The 21,884-nt window shown below is 29.7% G+C and overlaps 3 protein-coding genes across 10 annotated transcripts in view; 1 reads left to right on the top strand and 2 right to left on the bottom strand.

Moving 5' to 3' along the window:
• LOC107445081 (SEC14-like protein 2) overlaps positions 1-7,954 on the bottom strand; it is a 40,912-nt gene extending 32,958 nt beyond the window's left edge. Inside the window, exons 1-2 of one of the 5 annotated variants that reach the window (XM_087168336.1) lie at positions 3,743-3,867; positions 2,133-2,152 (exon numbers count right to left, since the gene is read on the bottom strand). The gene's annotated coding sequence lies outside the window, so the exon portion shown is untranslated. Of the gene's footprint in view, positions 1-2,132; positions 2,153-3,326; positions 3,981-5,891; positions 6,032-7,705 lie in introns of those variants that run through there. The other 4 variants (XM_087168335.1, XM_087168334.1, XM_043054518.3 and 1 more) reach the window with 4 other exon arrangements.
• A 4,322-nt stretch (positions 7,955-12,276) lies between these two features.
• Positions 12,277-21,884, bottom strand: part of LOC107449332 (SEC14-like protein 2) — a 57,148-nt gene continuing 47,540 nt past the window's right edge. For all 4 annotated transcript variants that reach the window (XM_087168324.1, XM_087168323.1, XM_087168321.1 and 1 more), the window contains one exon: positions 12,277-12,515. In XM_087168324.1, the coding sequence (XP_087024450.1) occupies positions 12,412-12,515 (104 nt within the window). In that variant the 3' untranslated portion in view covers positions 12,277-12,411. The remainder of the gene's footprint in view (positions 12,516-21,884) is intronic.
• Positions 17,325-19,497, top strand: LOC139425768 (uncharacterized). The gene is made up of 5 exons (XM_087168688.1): positions 17,325-17,711; positions 18,078-18,137; positions 18,286-18,420; positions 18,536-18,601; positions 18,725-19,497. Exons 1-5 carry the CDS (start codon positions 17,676-17,678, stop codon positions 19,445-19,447), a joined length of 1,020 nt encoding a protein of 339 aa, XP_087024814.1. The 5' UTR covers positions 17,325-17,675; the 3' UTR covers positions 19,448-19,497.

The following is a 21,884-nucleotide window of genomic DNA, read 5'->3' as shown; positions in this document are numbered from 1 at the left end:
AGTTCGTTTATAACGAGAGCGTACACTGTAAAAATTAAGGATCAAATTACGGTAAAAAGTACCAACACTCAGGGTGCCAATAATTTTTACCGTAAAATTTTAAGGAACAAAAATTCTGACATACCGTAATTTTTATAGTAATATTTACTGCAAAAATCAGTGAATCGTTGAAATTAAAAGAATATCACTGAAAAAAAGAAAGTGTGAAATAGAATTACATTTCACAAGAACATGAACTTTACGGATCCCGCAGTAAGGGTGCCCGTATTTTTTTACCGTAATTTGACTCAGAATTTGACCAGCATGTTAAATCATAGTCCTCGTTAAACCCAAATAGGACTTAAGTATCAAAAATAAAAGCTGTCGAGTATAAAAAGTAACTGGAAAATATTTAAAAACGATTACCTTTTTGTGATTTTCAATATTCGCTAACTGGACTAATTATTTATTTGTAAAGTTGGTTACTTCTGTTTGGTTGAATTTTCAAAACGGCAAAATATTAATAAAACAAAGATATTTTGTTAAGTAAATTAACAAACGAACGATTGAGAACGTTTTTCAAACGATTATAAGGTGTTATTAAGGTATCAGAGTTAAATAAAAACTATAATATTTTAAAACAATCCAAAAATAAAAATAAAATCTCATTTCAATTTTTTTTAACCTGACCTTACATTCTTACGTATATTTAGATAAAAACGTTCTAACGTATGTATATTTAGATACATACGTGTATTCAGGTAACAACGCTCAAAAACAATTTAACTCTTTGACACAGATCTAACACAGGCATCCCTTTTATATATTTTTTTTCTGAAGCTCTGATTACAAGCAAAAATATATTTTAGTATTTTTCATTTATAGGAAACAGTCTAATTAATAGTTACTAGAAAAATCTGATAGATTATTGGAATTATATTTGTACTAAAATATAAAATCCAAAATAAAGTTTTTATGAATTTTATTTAGTTTTGTAGTTGGAAGAAAAAAAATTAATTTATATTCAAAAATTTATCAATAATTGATATGGTAAATTAAAGAAATTTAAATGATAAATAGCTGTTTTTCTGAGATCTAAATAACCACAAATAAGGACAAATTGAAAAAATTGTTTAAAAGTAAACCATGTTTGAAAGAATTTCCTTAACACAGAAAAAACACCCGTCTTTCATGCTGTATTTCATAACCTTTAATTATTAAAATGCTAAATATAATGCTTCTCACTTATTTTGACCTAAATTAATATGAAATAATGAAAAAAGTAAGAAAAATATGTTTAATAAAAATTCTGCGCCAAAGGAATTAAGAGAAAGTATCAAAATAAGTCGTAAACAACTTTTTTCAAAACCTGACCGACTTTTTAAGTAAATTTAGATAAAAAGTGTCGAAAACATTTTGAGATAAAAAAAAATTTATATGTAAACACGAATCAACAATTCATGAAAATGTCAACAAACAACTTTTTTCTAAATAGTAGAGGGAAAAAATATCATTTCGGTGTAGATTTGATGAAAAGAAATGCACATGAACCAAATAAAAGCAAAATATGAGATAAAAAGGGAAGTAAAACTCATTTGTTTTGAAAAATAAATTATGAAAGTTATTTATACACTTATTTACCTCTTACATGCAAATAAACTCGAAATAAAAGATATTAAAAAACTTTTTAGAAGACTTTTTTTAATGTTAAATATCAAACGAATGATTAAGAAAACGTTTTTCAGACGATTATAAAAAGTTATTGAAAAATCGCCTTTGAAAGGAAATTACATCATTTTAGGTAAATATTGAAAAAAATTGATGACACAAACTTAATATAATAGCCGTTGTAGTTAATAGATAACATCAAGTAGTAAAATAGATAAACATCATATGAACTCGTGAATTTCTTTTCTTTTTTTTGGAATTTAACCAATATGTTTTTTTTCTGTTAAATCAACGCTCATTTAAATTGCCAAAACGATTTTTAAATGGCTTTTTTTTCTAGAACTAAAGCAAATTATCCTCATTTCAGGGAAGATGGGTTGGCAGGAAATGTAAATAGTTCATATGAAACCAAAACGAAAGAACAAAATAATAAAATTTGTCTGTTCAGAAAAAAATATTATAATAAATATTTAAAAATTATTTACCTCTTTTATGAGAACAAGATCTAAACGAGAGATGTCAGGTTATTAGAAAAACGTTTTATTTTATGTAAAATTGCAAACGAACAATTAAAAAAATGTATTTTTAGACGATCAAATTCAGTTTCAAACGATTATAAATTGTTGTTAAGGGATCACGTTATAAGTAAACTACAATATTTTAAAGAATCATCCCCCATAAAAGTGTATTTTCTTTCTCAAATTTTCCTTCCTAGTACAATAACATTTCAGTGTACACACCTTTATTGTAAGGTAATATCATTTTTTTAAATTTTGCCTTATGGTACGAAATAATATTTATCATTTTGAGCTTCTCTTAAAAAGTACAAAAACTACCTAGAAAATTACTTGAAGCTTTTTAAATTTTTAAGATATTCAAATCGGATTATTTTTATTAGTTGCGAAATACGATTCTACTTTAATTGCTTATTTATTGCACAGTTTTCAGCAAATTTTTTTTTTTCAAATTTTAAAAAAAAAAAAAAATTTGTTTTTTTAAATTGACCTAAAAATTTGTTTAGTTTTATTGAATACTTTTAACATTATAGCAAAAAAATAATAAGACGAAACAATAGTTTTTTATAAAAATGTTTATACTTCCATAAATATTTAAGCTAACCTTACGAAATTTTGGGCAAGCATTGTATATAATAAATAAAATAATTGATACAAGTTACAAATTCTTTTTAATTTCTTTAGGGTGATCAAAAACAATATTTTACGTTCGTAATTTGTTGTTGGTCCCTCAAACCTCTAAAAGCTGCAAACTTCACTGATATGTATGAGAAATCGCATGATCTAAACACTTCTGAAGTTATAAAATGTTTCTTAATTGCATAATATAATAGCTATTCAATGTCCTAAATAGGCTGAAAAAATATATAAACAATACAAAATTTGATCAAAATTTTTTTTTCAAAATCTAATCGAAATTTTTACGTAAATTTAAATGGAAAAAAATAATTTTCATTTGCTGACTCAACACTTGTTTAAAAATATTAACACGATTTTAAAATAATCTTTTCAAGAAAATTTTGCGAATCATTCATACATCAGGTGAATATGATGAAAGGAAATATGAATGGTCCTAATGAAAACAAAACAAATAAGCTAAGCGAAATAAAATTCGATTTTTTTTCAGAAAAACAAATTACAAAAATTATTTCTAACAATATTTACCTTTTTTATGTGAATAAACACAATTCAGGAGATGCCAACTGGTTGTTAGAAAAACATATTTTATGTAAAATAGCAAAAGAGCGATAAAGAAAACGTTTTTCGGAAAATCTAACTCAAACAAATCCCAGATAATTATAATGTGTTTTAAGAATCACGTTAATAAAAAAATTTCACTATTTCAAAAGTACGCTTTTGGCCGAAATTGTTGATACAAGCTTATTTTTTAAGGTCTTAAATAGGCCAAGAAATTATCAACATCATAAAAAATTTTAAACAATATTTTTCAATATCTGACCGCACATTTTATTTAGACAATTTATTAGACTATTTAGATGTTTACGTTTAAAAAAATCAACGTGTGTATTAATATGTCAAGCTATTTTAAAATAGCAAAATAGAACAAAATATCAACATACCAGGGTAGATCGAATGGCACATGGTTCAAATGAGAGCAAAACGTGAGAGCTAAGAATTTACGATAGAGTTAAGATACATTTGTTTAGAAAAGGCAATAATCAGATTGTGCTGCATGATTTTGTTTGTCAAACCGGAAGGTTGTGATTGCATTCTAACTTTGAACTCACTACATTACAATCACGAACAGAAAAAATAAAACTGACCATGACGCGAAGGAAACACGATGGCCTTGAATGGACAGGTTCCATTTCCTTTTTCTCTCTTTCAAACTTTTTTTGTTTTATTGACTTTCACTTTCATTCGTTGCATAGAATAACTCAAATTTAAATTATCTTTTCAACCTTAAAAAAGTACAAATTCTTTTTCTAGTTCGTAAAAAAAAATTAGTTTTATTAATGTCATTTTATTTTTGTTGTTGTTTAATGTCATACTGTTTGGTAATTTCATATTTCGATAGAATGCGTCTTAAAATGCACTTAGTATACATACATTGTTGCACACCCGTTTCTTTAATTTTTATTCGATTTTTCATTTTATTTATATTTTAAAAATTTGAAAGCATTTTGGAATTCGTAAGTTTTTTGGATGGATGTTTTTTGAAAAATTTTCTTGATTTCACGAAATTTAATACTATTAATACACAAAATATTACGAATAAACAGATTAGTTGAAAAAAATGGACAACCAAATTTTATTATAGCTATTTCACAAAACTAACAAAGACTGCTTTTTATAATTATTGTCATTATCGTTACTTACTATCACACTATCCTATTATAGAAAACACTAATACGTATATTGTTAAAAAAAGAAACTGATGAAATTCCTTTACCGCGTTGGCAACAAAGAACTCAAGCGAGTAAGCAGTCATAAGCATGAAAACAAAGCATCTAATAAAATAAGGCATCAACTTAAATAACGTCTACTAAAGAAAATAATACCAACATCTAATTTAAGCGTAAATGTTAAATGTAAGTCCCATGTGCTTTCAATTACTACAAAAGAAGCTTTAAGGCGAGTCAATATAATTTTTCAGAATAGCTAATTTTACACTACACATGCTAAGTGATGTTGCCTAAATTTAATCAAATTTAATTCAATATTATTTTAACGCTTTTTTTCTTCATTTTCTTAACTATTTCTTTGTCTTATGTACAAAAGAAATTTTGATTCCATTCTGTTTCGAACGTTGTTAAAAAAAATATTATACTTGTTATTGATACCTAGTATAAATTTTTAATGATACTATCTCGCACTTGCGTTTCATGGAAAGGAAAACCACGAAAGCCTTCCATGATTAGCCTAACGTCAAGGGAATCCTAACCTGTTATTCGACTACTACTGAGGAGATTCTTACGGTCGGATGCAGAATTTATATCGACCAGCCATCGCTGGGATTCGAACCTAGATCACCTCATTGGTAAATGAGCACTCTATCCCTTGCCCTGCCACGGCTCTATAAACTAAATTTTATTTTATGTTATAACCGGCTTTAAACAGGCCTACCAATTCTGAGTTCACGAATATCAATGTTCAACCCCCTACCCAGAGAACAGAGGGAACTCCTGGATCAAGCATTGGAACATCGTGAAAGATTTTCAATGAAACTAACCCGCATTTGCGTTGCATTTGGTGGAAAAACACGAAATCCTCTCAAGATTAGCTCAACGTCAAGGGGATTCTAAGCCATTATCTGTCTACCACTGAGGATATTTTACGTCAGCACTGTAATCGATGCCAGCCGGGAGCAGAATATCATATCAACCAGCTACTTCAGGGATTCGAACCTGGGGTGTGGGAGACAAACGCTCTATCCCCTGAGCCACCGGGGCTCTTCCTAATTAGTTATGGTTATAGTTATACTAGGAATTGTGGTATTAATCACTTAATACACAAATATAGGTTTTGTACAATAGGTTTTTCAGGGCACACCGAATCAAATAAGAAGCTTTTTTTTTTTTTTTTATAAATCACAAGTTTCACACTATATAAATAGAAAAGTAATTTTGTAAAAAAAAAGAAATGATAAAAAATTTTTGAGAAAAAATTTTTTACAAACCAGTTTTGAGTTTGTAATAAAGTTGGCGTGTTTCACATATGAAAATTTCTTTATAAGTAATTTGAAATGGATAATTTAAAAATACTTACAGCAACAGCTACAAGGAGAAGTCAAACAATATAACTGAAATCAATTGTTTTTAATATTTAAACATCTAACAAGTTGCGTGATTGCCGTATCTTTTCCTTATTTGTCTGACAGGATAAAATGGAAAAATAAATGCTTTCTTATCATTAGAGGAGTCCTCAAAGTATCAGCATATTGATAACATCTCAGATAGAAGGACATAAGTGAAAACACTTTTTTAGTTATCATTGCTAGACAGAAAAACGCTTCTGCGTTGCATCGAATTACATTGAATGCTTAATTCTGAATATTGTTAACGAATTGCATAGTATGCTTAGCACTGAATATGAATACCGAATTAGATTATTATAGTGGATGCTTAGCTCTGAATATGGTTGCCGAATTACATCGAATGCTTAGTGTTAAATATGGTGACCGAAATACATTTTGCTTTATACCGAATATGGTTACCAAATTACATTACTTAGTGTTTAGTATGGTTATCGCATTACGTTATTATTTTGAATTCTTAGTACTGCATATAGTTAACGAATAACATAGAACTAACTCTCCAACTCCCCGACTCCGGCTCGCTGAGCTAACCGAACCCACGAAATTGCTTTTGCACAGATCGGTTTCTTTTGCAAAGTTAGCTTGCTATTTTGTACCCAATCCAGAAGACAAAGGAGCCCATAGATCAAGCATAGGCACAACCTAGCCTTCGTGAAAAGCTTTTTGATGAAACTTACTCGCTTTTGCACTACATGCGGAGGAAATCCATGAAAACCTCCAACGCTAAATCTGACGGCAAGGGGATTCTAACCCATGATTCATCTACCACTGAGGATATTTTACGTCAGCTCTGTGGTTGGTGTGAGTTGAGTACGGAATTCGAAACCACCAACCATCACTTTGATTCGAACCCGGCTCATCTAATAGGAAGGCGAATACGCTCTATCCCCTGAGCCACCACGGCTCATATACGATATATAATCACAATACATATATATTCTATAATAATAAAGTGGTTATAATATTTCATTATTATAGAATTCTGCAATACTAAAAAAGTTCCTGAGGGGGAGATAAATATTCCGTGGATAGAGCTCCCTCGTTCAAGTATATTATGCATATCTGAAAATTATTAAAGATTTAAAGAAGGCAGAAAATTGACAGCATACTTACTTTTCAAAATCTCTTAAAATAGATATTATCAGTGATATTTTCTTTCGCGTTCTTACTGGCAAAATGTTCTGTCAAAATGGCTAAGCAATTTAATTAAATAAATAAATTCTAGCACCATATAGGTCATATAGGCGGGGGGAAGCAAGCGGCCAGAAAAATTACGAATTTTCCTGTGAAATACAAGCTATTGACAGAAAAACTTATATTATACAAAATAATTTGTAAATCAGTCCTCGTGCGCATACTTTTGAAGTGCTTTTATTAGTTTAAATGTAAAAAAAAAAAAAAAAGAAAATTAATGCGGCAAATTTTAAAGTAAGTAATTATCGTAAATATTGTTCGCGACATGCCAGAAAAATTACATTTTGAACTTAAACAATTATGTATGTTTAATTGTGTTTACATTTACATACATGTTTGTTAATTACGTGAACATCTGCATAAAATCATTATATTATGATTATATAAATTAAAATTTAAGCAAAAATTCATCACTTTATAGTGTAATATCATATCTCTCACCAAATAGGATCATTATCCTATTTGATGAGAATCACCTAAATATAAGTTTCGAAGAGATACTTTCTTTTTATTCTTTTAAAATAAACTTAAAAATAACATAATAAATGTAATGAAATAAAATAAATTTTACCATTTGCTACTGTTGTAGTTCTATGATATTTTCAACACAAAATCCTTTCTTCTAAGCTTTTATTTTAATAGTTTTTAAATAAATAAATTTTAAAAAATCAAAATTGTATTTATAATTTCAGAATCTCGTTGTTAAGTTTAAGATATTTTTCCCTGTTCAAAAAATCTTACAGCTGCAATGATCCTGATTTATATATCCTAGCAGGTGCAACTGAACTGATGTTTATAATAAATACAAACCACTGTAATGGTTTGTGATAAAATAGAGGATTACACATCAATATTTTATGAACAAGGAAAACAAACTGGTTAATTCATTTATTTGAACAGCCATTCCTTTTGCAACAATGCCATAGTCAAAATTGAGCATCATAATTCAAATACAATAAAAGGAAATGGATTTTAATGCCGCTGTAATTACCTATGAATAGTTTGTCTTTCCCTAAAGGCAAAGAACTGGAAAAGTCTTACAGTTATTTATATATATTTTTTTTTTGAGGAAAATTCGCTTTCTTAAATTGTCCGCTATATTCCTAGAGATCCACTAAAAATCTTACTTATGTAGCTAACTTATGATTAAAATAAGTGGAAATTTTACTCCTTTAGCATCCACATAAACAGTTTTCATCCCAAATATCAATGAATATAATTATATTACAGAATCATTGTGATGATAATATTTCATTTTTTTAAAGAAAATGTTAAATTTATCTCTCACATTATCTGCAATATGCAGTTATGCAATAAAATATTTTTTGCGTTTAACTGTTGACACTAAACTCAGTTCGAGTTTGGAATGATTACTGTTCAACACGTAATATTATTTTAAAATGTTTTAAAATATAAAAAAAAGAATAAACTATGACTCAAATCGTATTACCTTGGTTCTGACTTAAAGCACAGGTTTCCTAGATGTCCACTAGAAATATTACTTATGTAGCTAACTTATAATTAAAATAAGTGGAAATTTAAGTCATTTAGCATCCACATAAATAATTTTCAAACCCAATTTCAATTCCTATAATTGTATTACCAGATCATTGTGATGATAACATTTAATTTTTTAAGGAAAATGTCAAATTTATCTCTCATATTATCTGCAACATTCAGTTCTGCAAATAAATATTTTTTGCATTTCACTGTTGACACTAAACTCAGTTCGAGTTTGGAATGGTTACTGTTCCACGTGGAATGTTATTTTAAAATGTTTTAAATTATAAAAATGAAAAAAAAAATAATAAATTATATTTCAAATCATATTATCGTGGTTTTGATCTCCCAGAAGTCCGCTGAAAATATCCAAGTTGTAGCAAACTTATAATAAAAACAAATGGAAATTTCTTTGATTTAAAAACCCCTATTAATTTCCATGCCAAAGATGTCATATTTCAATGTGTATATTATATTACCGGATCACTGTGATAATAAGGAAAGTTTCATGATACTTTTTTAAGAAGTAACAAATTTTATGATATTAGTTTCAATTATTTTTGTAAGCAACTGGCATCACCGTTAATAAAAAATTCAAATTAACGATCAATAAACTTAAGTTATTTAAATTTCTTGCCTTAAATTTCTTAGATTAATTTAGAGGGGATTTTGCTAAGACATAATACCAACTAAAATACCAAACACATTTCATTTTGCCTAAATATAACTAGATATAGATTGGGTGGTCTATCTTTATAGTTAAACTGACACTTAAAAACTTTTTTCTTGGTGTTCGTGAGTGTGTGTATTGGTTACTGCCATCCATAAATATCTGTAGATTTTTCAATGATATCTGCTTTCCAGGACTTCTTAAACTGATAAAAAGCATCTTAAAAAGGATGGTCTTCGACACACTCCCTGAATTCTCTTTGATTTCCAAAAACACCCAAAATCTCTTTGCCCGAATTTTTAATTAAAATCTATTGGGAGCTTCTTTTGTAATTCATGTTGCCCAAAGGTTTTGTTATGCTATGTTTTGTAATTCATTCTCTTGTCATTCATAATCGATCGAATCGTCAAAACGTTTTAGCCCAGTGGTTAGAATATCGGACTTCCGGAGAAACTGCGGTACGATCTTTAGAAAAAGTCAAGACCCCGAGTAGGTATGATGTGCCTGCTCGTAAGATCAGTAGGTACAAAATAATTTTGGTCGGTCTCTGAGCAATTACATGGGGACATGAATTAGGCTAAAATTTCCTTCCCCTTCAGATCCATGTCTAAATTGTGGAAGTGGTCGATTGGATGAGTGATGCTGCCATCTATCCAGGGGATTCTAACAAGGGAAACTAGGGAAGTGTGACTCGTCAATTTTTAAATAAATTAGTGGGATGTATGCCTTATGAGGAATAATTTTAGGGGGCAACATTCGTTTCGGCCCATAGAAGGTTCTGTGAGAGATAAAAAATAATTCAATGTATAGAAAAATCGGTATATTATTACTTCAATGCAGACTATTAGTTATTGTAATTGTCTCATAATCCAATTGATTTGTAATTAATTGGATAATTAATTAATTTGCTAATTAATAAATTAATTTACATTCGTTTCGGCCCATAGAAGGTCCTGTGAGAGATAAAAAATAATTGAATATATAGAAAAATCGGTATTTTATTACTTCAATGCAGACTATTAGTTATTGTAATTGTCTCATAATCCAATTAATTTGTAATTAATTGGACAATTAATTAATTTGCTAATTGATAAATTAATCAGAAAATTAATTAATTATTAATAAATTGTTAATTAATTATTAATTAATTGTTAATTAATTAATTGATTTGCAATTACATACTCCAATTAATTTGGAAAGTTTTTTGGAAAAAAAATTTAAAAAATTTGATGTAAATTTTTTTTTTAAATTGATCTAACAGGTTTTTCTGAAAAACTACAGATATATAAAATTTTCGAAATCAATTTTGACAATAAATATGCATTATACAGTACGTGAATGTACGACAAAATTAATTGGAGTATGAGACAATTGCAATAACTAATAGTCTGCATTAAAGTAATAAAATACCGATTTTTCCATATATTGAATTATTTTTTATCTCTCACAGAACCTTCTATGGGCCGAAACGAATGTTTCCCCCTAAAATTATTCCTCATAAGGCATACATCCCACTAGTTTATTTCAAAATTGGCGAGTCACACTTCCCTAGTTTCCCTTGTAAGCTAAATCGTATTTTCACCCTTATCAAACGAAAATTTGCTCAATCCTGAATTAATTCGCAAGAGCCAATGGCTGGCGAGCTTGGCTTGTCCGAATATCTTTAGAGAAAACAACAACATCAAAACTTCACGTTTTTATCATCATTCCGAACTGTGCAGGTTGCGCAACTGCACTAACTCAGATTACTAAATTTCTATTCTATGGTCTTTTTTTGTAACACCTGTTATGCTTTTTTCAGGTATAATTCTTAACTTCGGAGTGAAAGATAATTTCCTTTCTCAATGTATTTTCATTAAAATTTAAAAGTCTTTTTCAACCTTACCAGTGCATATTGGTTTTTTATGTCACCATTGGTGTAGCTAAAGGTACGAGATACTGGTGACATAACCTGCCTCTCCAGTAGAGTCTTAAAATTTCTTTCAATGTTAGTAGAAAAAATTTATTTCCTTGCTAAAAAATCGCAAGAACCATCGCTGTTTTTAGTGTTCAACTTTTCGTGATCTTTTGTTTTGATGCTCAAAAATTGTAAGACAAAAAGTTTAAATAATACAGTGGTGTAGAAAAATATCTTGGGATCACGATTGAGTTAAAATTTTTAACATCCAATAATTTCGAGATTTATTAACTATAAACCTTGCAATAAAAAAATACCATGTAGACCACTCTGCAACTTTCATTAATACAACTATAGTTAAATCTTAAAGTGCTAATATTTATTTATGAACTTACACGAGTAATTTCTTAATTTCGTAAATTGTTGCAAATTGTATGTTTTTTTTCGTTACATCTTTTGCTTAACTTAACTGTAGGTTACATTTTGTTTACCTGCGAAAAAAATCTAAAACTTAGAAACTTGAACATATGAAAGTGTAAAAAAATGTACAGAAAATACTATGGAATGAAAAACTTATATTAGTTAATTCAAGAATTTTTAATTGTTAAACTTGTAATAAAACGCCAGATCTTCAGCACTCATTTATGACACTACAGAATTCATATTTTACTAATTTTTATGAGCCCACATAAGGCAACATTGGAGTAATTTTAAATATTAAGAACTTAGACCACAAACGCTTTTTATTTGCACAAAATAGTGGCTTTTCTTCGTATTGACATTTTGTGCCATTTTCAAACTTAGCATATAGGGCGCTGGCTTGACCTAACAGTTGTGAATAACTTTTGCAAACTCCCAGTAGCTATGAAAATTGCATATTATTCACAAAAAAGCATTGTGAATATGCGCACTCAGAGTAGTTATGAAAATATCTTATTATTCACAGAAAAAGCGTTATAAATAACTTTTCTCCAGACGCAGTAGTTATGAAAATGACATATTCGCAAAAATTCGCTATTTTTATGTGGGATATTCAAAACACAACTTTTATACACTTGAAAAGATACTCAGACTAAAGAATTCACAACATTTATTTTTACAAAAAATATTGAATACGCAATATTGAATAAAAATATTAAATTCATAAACATTGAATACATAATCATTTTATACAGAGAGATATCTGTACAAATTGGAGAGAAAAAACAATCTAATTAAGGTTTGAACTCTCTTCATTAGGCTTTATCAAACGTATTCTGTAGTAGATTTCCTTTGAATGGAAACAACTGAACGAATTATCAAAAACAACAATATCTGAAAAGAAAAGGAATTGTTTACTGTAGGTGACAACTTAATTGCAAATTTAAGGCAGGATCATATTTCAAACTTTAAAACATCTTATCGATCACAAATTTACGCTGATTTTAGATGTCTTGTCAGAATAATCAGATTTGGAATGCGTGTTCTTAGAAAAATATTGGCACTTACCGCTTACTTTACGGATAAATAGCTAAAGATTAACAACTTAAAAAAAATACAAATACTGACTCATGAAGAGAGATATTATAGCTTCGATTCTATGATGACGAATCTTCATCCAATATTCAAGCAAAAAATACAATACATAGATGCAAAACGAACTACAAACAGACTAAACTAGAAAAAAGGCTTAGTATATTTTAAAGGTAATGTAAAACCTGCTTTAAGAACAATAGCTAAAAAATTGTGATCGGACTATTGCGATCACTATTTACCCATTGGTCAATTTTTTTCACTGGACAGACGGTCATAATCGCCACAACATTTCAAGTCATGGGTTGAAAAAGCTGCATCAACTGTTCTCTTGCCGTCCAAAGGGCTGGAATGGTCTCCAACTCCAGCCAAATATACGTTTGTTAAGACGTCACAAAATTCTTTTCCTTCTTCAGTATTCATATTCATATTAAAATCGTTATAAAGACAGTAATTATGAATAAGTTAATCGTAAATAGGACACAAAAATTATTATGTAAAAACATTAAAAATACACGCTGGTAAAAAGAAATAAACTCACCAACCTAATGCGTAACAAAATTAAAAGTGAAAAAAAAAAAAGAATTCTAAAACAGCAGCTGTCACCATAGCAACTCATGCAATGACGACGCATGCGCACTGAACACAATTGAAAGCGAAAAAGCTTCTTCAGTTTCAACACAGAATCAGAACTATAGTATGGTTGTTCATGTAGTAATTTTACATTGTTTAGCTTTATTCATATATAGTACAAAGTTAACCTTTTTTTTAACTTCATTTGCAAGGTTAATCATAATTTTATTTCTCTCATTTTAAAAGTGACACCGCCATGTTATTTTTTTTTACGTTGCATTCTGTTTTGCTGCACAAAAATTATTAGACATGAAATTAGTAAAGTGAGTAGACAAACGATTTGGGAGTATAATATGACATAAAACTATAATGATGCTAATGTTGAAGATGGAGCAAAAATAGCTGCTTTGCAACTTACAGGAAAGAATGAAATAAGTTAAATTTTGACATGCGGAAAAAGCCATTTTTATTTATGAACAATGTGAGTTATTTCCCCCGCAAATATGATTTAGTCTAAAGCAGTGGTCGTAAAAACTGCATATTCCTTGTAGTTAACTACCTTATTACAAATGTAGTTAAATACAACTACTTTTTTTTTAAGTGTAGCGACTGCTAAATACTTCACTACTTTTAGAAAACAAAACTTAACTGGAAAACTTAATTTTCACCATTATTCAAAATGATTTTGAATAAAAAAAAATTGGCTTGGTTAAATAAGAGGAGTTATTACGAAGTTTTATGTCATGTTTTCATAAAATAGTCTTTTATTTTTAAGTAGTTTTTATGAATTTGTTCTCTTAACCTTCAAACTCTATGCTTTTCTCGACAGTGAATATTAAATTTACGATATGCTAGGAAATTATCGAATATTTGTGATTTAAGTGATCAATGCTTCTCTATACCTTCCAAGAAAGGGCGAAAAGCAAATAATGAACCATCCTGAATAACTTTTGATCTAATGATTGGATATTCACGCTCTAGGACTCAATGGTTTGAGGGAGTGATCTCAAATATGCTAATTCATTAATCCAGACGATATTTTAAGTTACGAAATCCGATACAAAAACGTACTTCATAGTTCCTGTGAAATCAAATGTTAAAAAAGTCAGATATTTAAAATTCGACTTCTCAGAAATAATTCGACCGATTTCGCACTGATTTTCCGGAACAACATGTTGGAGTGGTTTGTTACTCCTCTGAATACATTAAGTTAACAGAATTAAGTTTCGGTCGTGTGGTGGCAGCAGACATTTTCTTTTCAGATAACGTAAGTGACGTCATCCGTACATATAATTATGGAATCTGTATATAATGCATGCATTGTTGTAAGCATGGGTTCTTGTCCTGTTCTTGTCTTATCTCTTCACTATGTCACGTCACTGTGTTGTTGTTTCCGGTGACGTACTAACATTTTTGTTAAGATGTAATTATGTTTAATATCTTTAGTTGTACGCTGTATCGAGATGGTGCTGTATGAAATAAAGAAATGTTTAAATCTTCAAGTTTCTTTATGTGAGTTAACACTTTCACTCACTACTGTGCTACTCCGCTAACGCATCAACACAACAAATGTAGATCTTATTTACGCTCGGCCACAGACACATTCTTATTGCGTGAGTTGACGTCAAATTCGAAAAACTTTTTGCGTTTGAACTTTGTTTCTTTACTCAAACGCTAAGAAAAGGTTTGCAAGGAATAGCCACAAAATACTATTTTTTTGTATTGTATTACTTACTACACTTGTTCTTTTAAAAAGTAGCGCACTACAGTACAAACGACGGAAAAAAGTAGCAACTACATTAGCTCCGCTACATGTAGCGCGCTACCTCCGACCACTGGTCATAAGCCATTGCGCCAAGCGTTATGTTTCCCCGAGCGTAATTTTTTTGCGATTAACATTCGTTAATGTGCAATTCAACACATTAACAAACATATTAACAAAACATATTAACAACCGTTTATGTCTTGTTAAGATGTAAATCATAATTTTCGCTACGATTAACATATTAACAAAATGTGCTTACGTAAAATTAAAATTATATATTTCATCAACAAGACGATCTTTATTTTCTTAAAAGATATCGCTTTAATCATAGATGTAAAGCATAATTTTCGTTAAGATTAACATATTAACAAAATATGCTTACGTAAAATTTAAATTATATATTTCATCAACAAGACGATCTTTATTTTCTTAAAAGATATCGCTTTAATCATAGATGTAAAGCATAATTTTCGTTAAGATTAACATATTAACAAAATATGCTTACGTAAAATTAAAATTATATATTTCATCAACAAGACGATCTTTATTTTCTTAAAAGATATCAGTAGTATACCACCCGGTATAAGCGGCGGAAGTGACGTCACAGTCAACCGGAGCTTATTTCTGCCCCAACCGGAAGTTGCTTATTTCTGCCCTCCTATAAACCGGAAGTGACTTATTTCTGCCCTCCTATAAGCCGGAAGTTGCTTATTTCTGCCCGCTTGCTTATTTCTGCCCGCCTGAAAATCGAAACTTCGTCTGCAACGTCATGGGGAGCTTATTTCTTTTTTTTCTTAAGCCTAACATATTTTTAGTTTCGGTTTCTGTTTTTAATTTAGTTTCGTTTTTTTAAATATTATTTAATTTATTAGTTTTTTGAGGGTGGCAACACTTATTATTTTTAATATTACTTTTTAAGGATGGCAACACTTGTAAACTTTGTTATTTGGGGGAGATATTGTATATTATGAAGTTATGACGTCATCTTTTATGACATAGTGAATAAATGATATCATACTTTTACTCTAGTGGTGCCATCTATATGAGAATTTTAGAAATAAAATAACTTTAAATCTATTTTAATATTTAAATCTGTTTTAATATTATTTATTAAATATAATTAAGGCTGAGGATCGAACTCACGCCATCAAAAAGCCTTCGTGGGTCAGTAGTTGGATATCATAACCACTGACCCACGAATGCTTGGTTAGATATGTGTTAATAAGTTAAACTTTTGTATTCTGAACACGTGTATGAATAAAAACTGTTTGATATCGATATCTTAATACAGTTTCATCGATATATTTTTCACTTAACCTTTTGACAGTTATTAAATAATTATTTCTGCCCCCTCTTAATGCTATGATAACTTTCTCTGGATGGCAACGGTACTGTCCATACACGTGTTAAGGTTAAGAGCATATTTAAATCAACGAATATTATTTTATTAGATTAGATGTTTATTACCGTAGTACGGATATGCGGCTATCAATGTAGTCTTGTCATTTTTGAACCCAGAAGACAAGGGAACTCCTAGATCTTGAGACAATGTCTTCGAAGAGGACTTTGTGAGTGACCACGATTTATGAAGAGGAAAACCACGAAAACCTCCTACACTTAGTCCAACGACAAGTAGGGGGGGACTTGGTTTCGCTAATCAGTATCCTGTGAATGTACAGAGATCGGAGGAAAACTTAAGGTTTTAATAAAATTAATTTAATCATTTTAAAAAATACTATATGAATTCTAATGGTGCCATCTATACTTAAAATGTTAGAAAGAGACTATATTAATAACTCTTAATTTTAGTTATTTTTTAACATAAATACAGTTGATATAAACGACTATAACTATTATTAACCTATTCAATATTAATTTACGCATTTTAAATAAAATGATTTAATATTAAAATAAAAATTCTATTTATTTAAAAAAAAAATCTTATGGTAAAATAAAAAGTTTATGATAAAATAAGTGAATTATTTTATTCTGAATTAATTTCTTTTACGATTAGAAAATAATTAACTCTATTATTTGTAATCAATTATATATTAAATTTAATTTTTGAAATTACAAAATTATTTTAAAATCGAAGAAAACATTTAACAGCCTTTTTAACGCGATTGTTTTAAATTCCTACAGCTTATTTGATAATATAATAAAACTATTTATTTTCAAAAATCATGCGTGGGATTCGAAAAAGGGACTAATAGATGACCAGACTCGTGAGAGTTTTCTGATAAAGTTTTATCAAGGTGTGAAGTTTTAGTTTTACCTGTATTATTATCAATTAGTCAGAATGGAAAGTTTAATATAGTGATAGGGAAAGTAGTTTTTATCTATTTTCTCACCACATTTTATCTACTTTTCTCACCAAATGTTGATATTGGTCAGTGTGGTTATGAGTTTTATCGTAGAATTTAAGGTATTAGTGATTAGTTCGTGTGAGAATTATTTCAACCCTTTGTCACAAGATTTAACAAGGGCTATCACGTTATCTTCATTTATCGTGTTAGTAGAGGCTGATATAAACCGTTGCTGCACGAAAAAATTTATTAGTTGGAAATTGTATTCCGTTTGTTACGATTGTGTAGTTATTTTTCCAGTGTCTTATAAGGATTACAATGAGCAAACGTTCAAGAGACGATTCTTCTGAAGAAGTAAGTTATAATTATTTGAATTTTAGTTTAGCTAATAATTATTTGAATTTTTAGTTTATTAATAATTATTAGAATTTTTTTTTTTTTTTTAGTTTTATGCTTGGCTCAATAATTATTTTATTTTTTCAATTCATTTATTTAATCTAAATTTATGTTTCAGTTATCAATGTTGTTATTAATGTAGTATCCAAATTTGCTTAAGCGTAGATTTCGCTTATATTTTGAATTTATTCTCTTATATTTAACTATTGTTGTCGCTATTTGTATAGCGCCCGTGTATCGCTTCATTTAAAAAACTTACTTTATATTTTTGTACAGTTAAAAAAGTATTTATTTGCTTCAAAATATAATTTTTTTTTTTCATAGCATGATGATAGAATGGATTTTAGTGAGCCGGGTTTGGGGTTTGACGAATGTGATGATGAGGTAATAGTTGTATAATTTTTTGTTATTTTTGTTTATCTTTCATGATGTATATTTGTTATTGTATAATTTTTGTTTGTTAAAGAATATTAATTGTTATTTGACATAAATATATATTTTTTTCAATCACTTATTATAATTATAATTTTAGCTTTTGGGAGAATTCACCCAAGAATTTTTAGAAGACGAGGAGCATTTAATTGGGGATCTCTCGCAAGGTTTTGCTGAAGCAACGCAAGTGTTTAGAGATCTTCCCATTTATTATCAAGTGGGTTCGGGTTTTGAGGTAATAACTAATTTCTGCAGGTACTTTTTCTGTTAATTTATTATTTTTTCTCTTTATATTGTTTTGTTTTTCTTTTTTTTTACTTTAACATATTTTTTTTTATTTGTTTAAGTAGACACGACCAGGACCTTCCAACAGTGGGTCAGTTTATATAGAACACGAGCCTTCTGATATGCCGAATGTGAGTATTTTTATTTTGAATTATTTCATTTTATTAGGTATTCAATTTTTTTACCCTGTTTATGTATTTTTAAAAAGGTTTTAATTTATATATTTAGAATTATTATTATTTTTTCTTCTTTAGTTAAGCAGTGCTATATTCCTTCAACAACTATCTAGAAGAAGGACAGAAAAATATAGAGGTGATGAAGTTTCGTTTAGAGCAGTCGTCGACCAAGAAAAACTTCCAGACGAATTAAGGAATTCTCCATTGGTGGAGGTGTCTGTCGCTTTAGTTCGTGAACTATTCAGCCAGATACTGAAGAAAGTTTGTTGGAACCTAAAACCTAACGATTTGATTAGAATATGCATTCAATCCGATGGACTCGATAAACCGATTTCAACCACATTGATGCCGTGCAAGGATATGACTGTGGAGAAGATTTTGTCTGCCGTCTTGAAAGTCTTGCAGTCAAAGACTGAAATCCAGTTAGATGATGGCTTTTTAATCGACGTTATCACCATATTGCGGGACGTCGGGGGAGGAAAACAACATCACCGTGTAATTAACGAAAAAGTGGATGGACTGAAAAAAAGGTCTATTTTGACCATACCAACAGATGATGAAGGTTTGTGTTGCGCGAAAGCGATTGTGTACGCTATTGCCCACCTGGAAAATGATCAATCATCTATTCATGCTTTACGTGACAGGAGACGACCTGCACTGATGAATAGGGCTAAGGAACTATATTACTCAGCTGGTGTTCCCCTAGGACCTTGTGGTTATACTGAAATTAAGAAGTTTGAGGAGCATTTAAATACGCAAATTGTTGTCATTTCCACTGCAAATCTAAACAGGGTAAGTTAAAAAAAAAATCAATCTGAAATATAAGTGTTATATTATTTAGTATCATATTATTCAGTATATATATATATATATAAGTTTTGATTTTTTGCTTTTTTAAAATATCATTGACTAACTTTAATACATTTTTAAAGTACTTATTTTAATGACATCTAATTAAAAGTTTTATAATATTAATTTTATAATCCAAAGGAATAATTAGATTTTTATTATTTTAGGTTTCGTATAAGGATGATACTGTGTGCAGACCCCGCCGAATCACATTATGGCTGCATAATGATCATTATGATGTGATAAAGAATCTCCCTGGTTTTTATGCTTCCAGATTCTACTGTGAGAAGTGCGACAAGTCCTACAATCGCATTGAAGATCATAAATGTCCTAACTCATGTTGGATATGCCGAAGAGTTGACTGCATACAAGATAACACAAAGAGAAGGTGTCCGGACTGTAATCGTCTGTGTCTATCAACAAATTGTTTTGAGGCCCATAAGAGTAAAACTGAAAATCAACAACTATCTCTGTGCGACAAAGTAAGTTTGGTCCTTTTTTTTTCTATCTTTTGTTTAAATATTACTGATTGTGTATTATGATATACTTATCGTTGTTCTGTTACTATAGTTTTTTATTTTTTTTTTTTTTATTTTTTTTTTTTTATTTTTTTTTTAATTATATTTTATTTCATTCGATATTTTTTTTATTTATTTAGATTTACCAATGTGGGACCTGTAGAAAGGTTATTCAGCGTCGAATGTGTCCACCTTCAGCGCATCAGTGCTACAGTTCAAAATGCCCCTCCTGTCAGAAATTCGTCATCGCTGCAAGCCACAGATGCCATCTCAAAAAAATTGAGCCAAAGAAACCGTCTGAAAAAGTAATATTCTTTGATTTTGAGACGGATCAATCAACAGGGCAACATATTGTCAATCTGGCCGTTGCTCAAAAGGAAGATGGATCGGAGTACGTATTTCCAGGGTACAACGCATGTAATGATTTTTGCACATGGTTGTTTAGCGAGGAGCATAAAGGTTATACTGCAATAGCCCATAACATGAAAGCGTAAGTAATTTATTTTATTTAAATTTGGAAAGAATATTCTTGTGTTACTATTTTCATGAATTTTTAATGTTTATTATTTTTATTTCAGTTTCGATGGTCAGTTTATACTGTCCTGGCTGATTGAGCAAGGAACCAAACCGGATATAATTCCGAATGGGAGTTTGCTGATGCTAATTAGACACAAGGCCTTGCAGCTGCGAATTATTGACTCCATCAATTTCATGCCCATGGCTTTGTCAAAACTACCGGTTACTTTCAACTTGGTTGAGACACGTAAGGGGTTCTTTCCTCATCTATTCAATACCCCCCAGAATCATGACTTCATTGGATCCATACCAGATGATTATTATTATACACCAGATGCAATGAGTAGCAGTGTTCGAGCAGAATTTTTCAAATGGTACGAGCAGCAAAAAGATAAAATCTTTAATTTTAAAGAAGAAATTTTGGCTTATTGTAGGTAAGTAAAACTTTATTATCTATTCTTCTTCTTTTTTTTTTTTTTAGTACTATTATTAAAAATTTGATTTATTCTATAGATCTGATGTTGACATTTTGAGACGTTCATGCCTTATTTATAGAAAAGAATTCTTAGATGTTGGTGGTGTCGACCCTTTCCAGTAAGTACAATTTCCAGTTTTGTAAAGTAACTGCATGTTGTATGTAGTTGAATATAAATAATGAATTATTTATATTTCAGGTGTGTTACTATTGCATCAGCCAGTATGGCAATTTTTAGAAGTAGACACATAAAAGAAAACACAATAGCTATGGTACCTGTTTCTGGCTACACTACAAAAATCAATTACAGTCCCGACTCTATTAGATGGTTAGATTTTTCAGCTGTGAAAGATGGTTTCAACATTATCCATGCTTTGAATGGCACAGGAGAAGTTAAGATCGAAAACACCTTTGTGGATGGTTTCTGTGAGGATACAAACACCGTATATCAATTTCATGTTAGTAATGATTCTATTGGTTATACTATTTTATAAAAAAAAAAATTTTTTTGTATGTATATTATTAATCTTTTATTTTTTATTTTCAGGGTTGCTTCTACCACGGTTGCTTAAATTGTTATAAAGCAGAGCAAATTCATCCCTTCAAGAATGTTGCTATGGGTGATCTGAGACAGTCTACAGAGGAAAACACACAGAAGTTAAGATCTTTAGGCTACAACGTGATAGAGTGCTGGGAACATGAGTTTCAAAAAATGAAGGAAGATGATGAAGAACTCAAAACTTTCTTGCTTTCTCATAAATTGAAGGACCGGCTGGTTCCACGTGATGCATTTTACGGAGGGCGTACTAATGCCGTCAAGCTATATCACGAAGGGAATGCTAAATATGTTGATTTTACTTCGCTCTACCCATGGGTAATA

The sequence above is a fragment of the Parasteatoda tepidariorum genome, chromosome 7, assembly GCF_982258835.1.
Source record: "Parasteatoda tepidariorum strain Cologne lab strain chromosome 7, Ptep-v5.0, whole genome shotgun sequence".
NCBI classification, from domain to species: Eukaryota; Metazoa; Arthropoda; class Arachnida; order Araneae; family Theridiidae; genus Parasteatoda; species Parasteatoda tepidariorum.
This window is presented reverse-complemented; position numbering and strand designations above follow the sequence as displayed.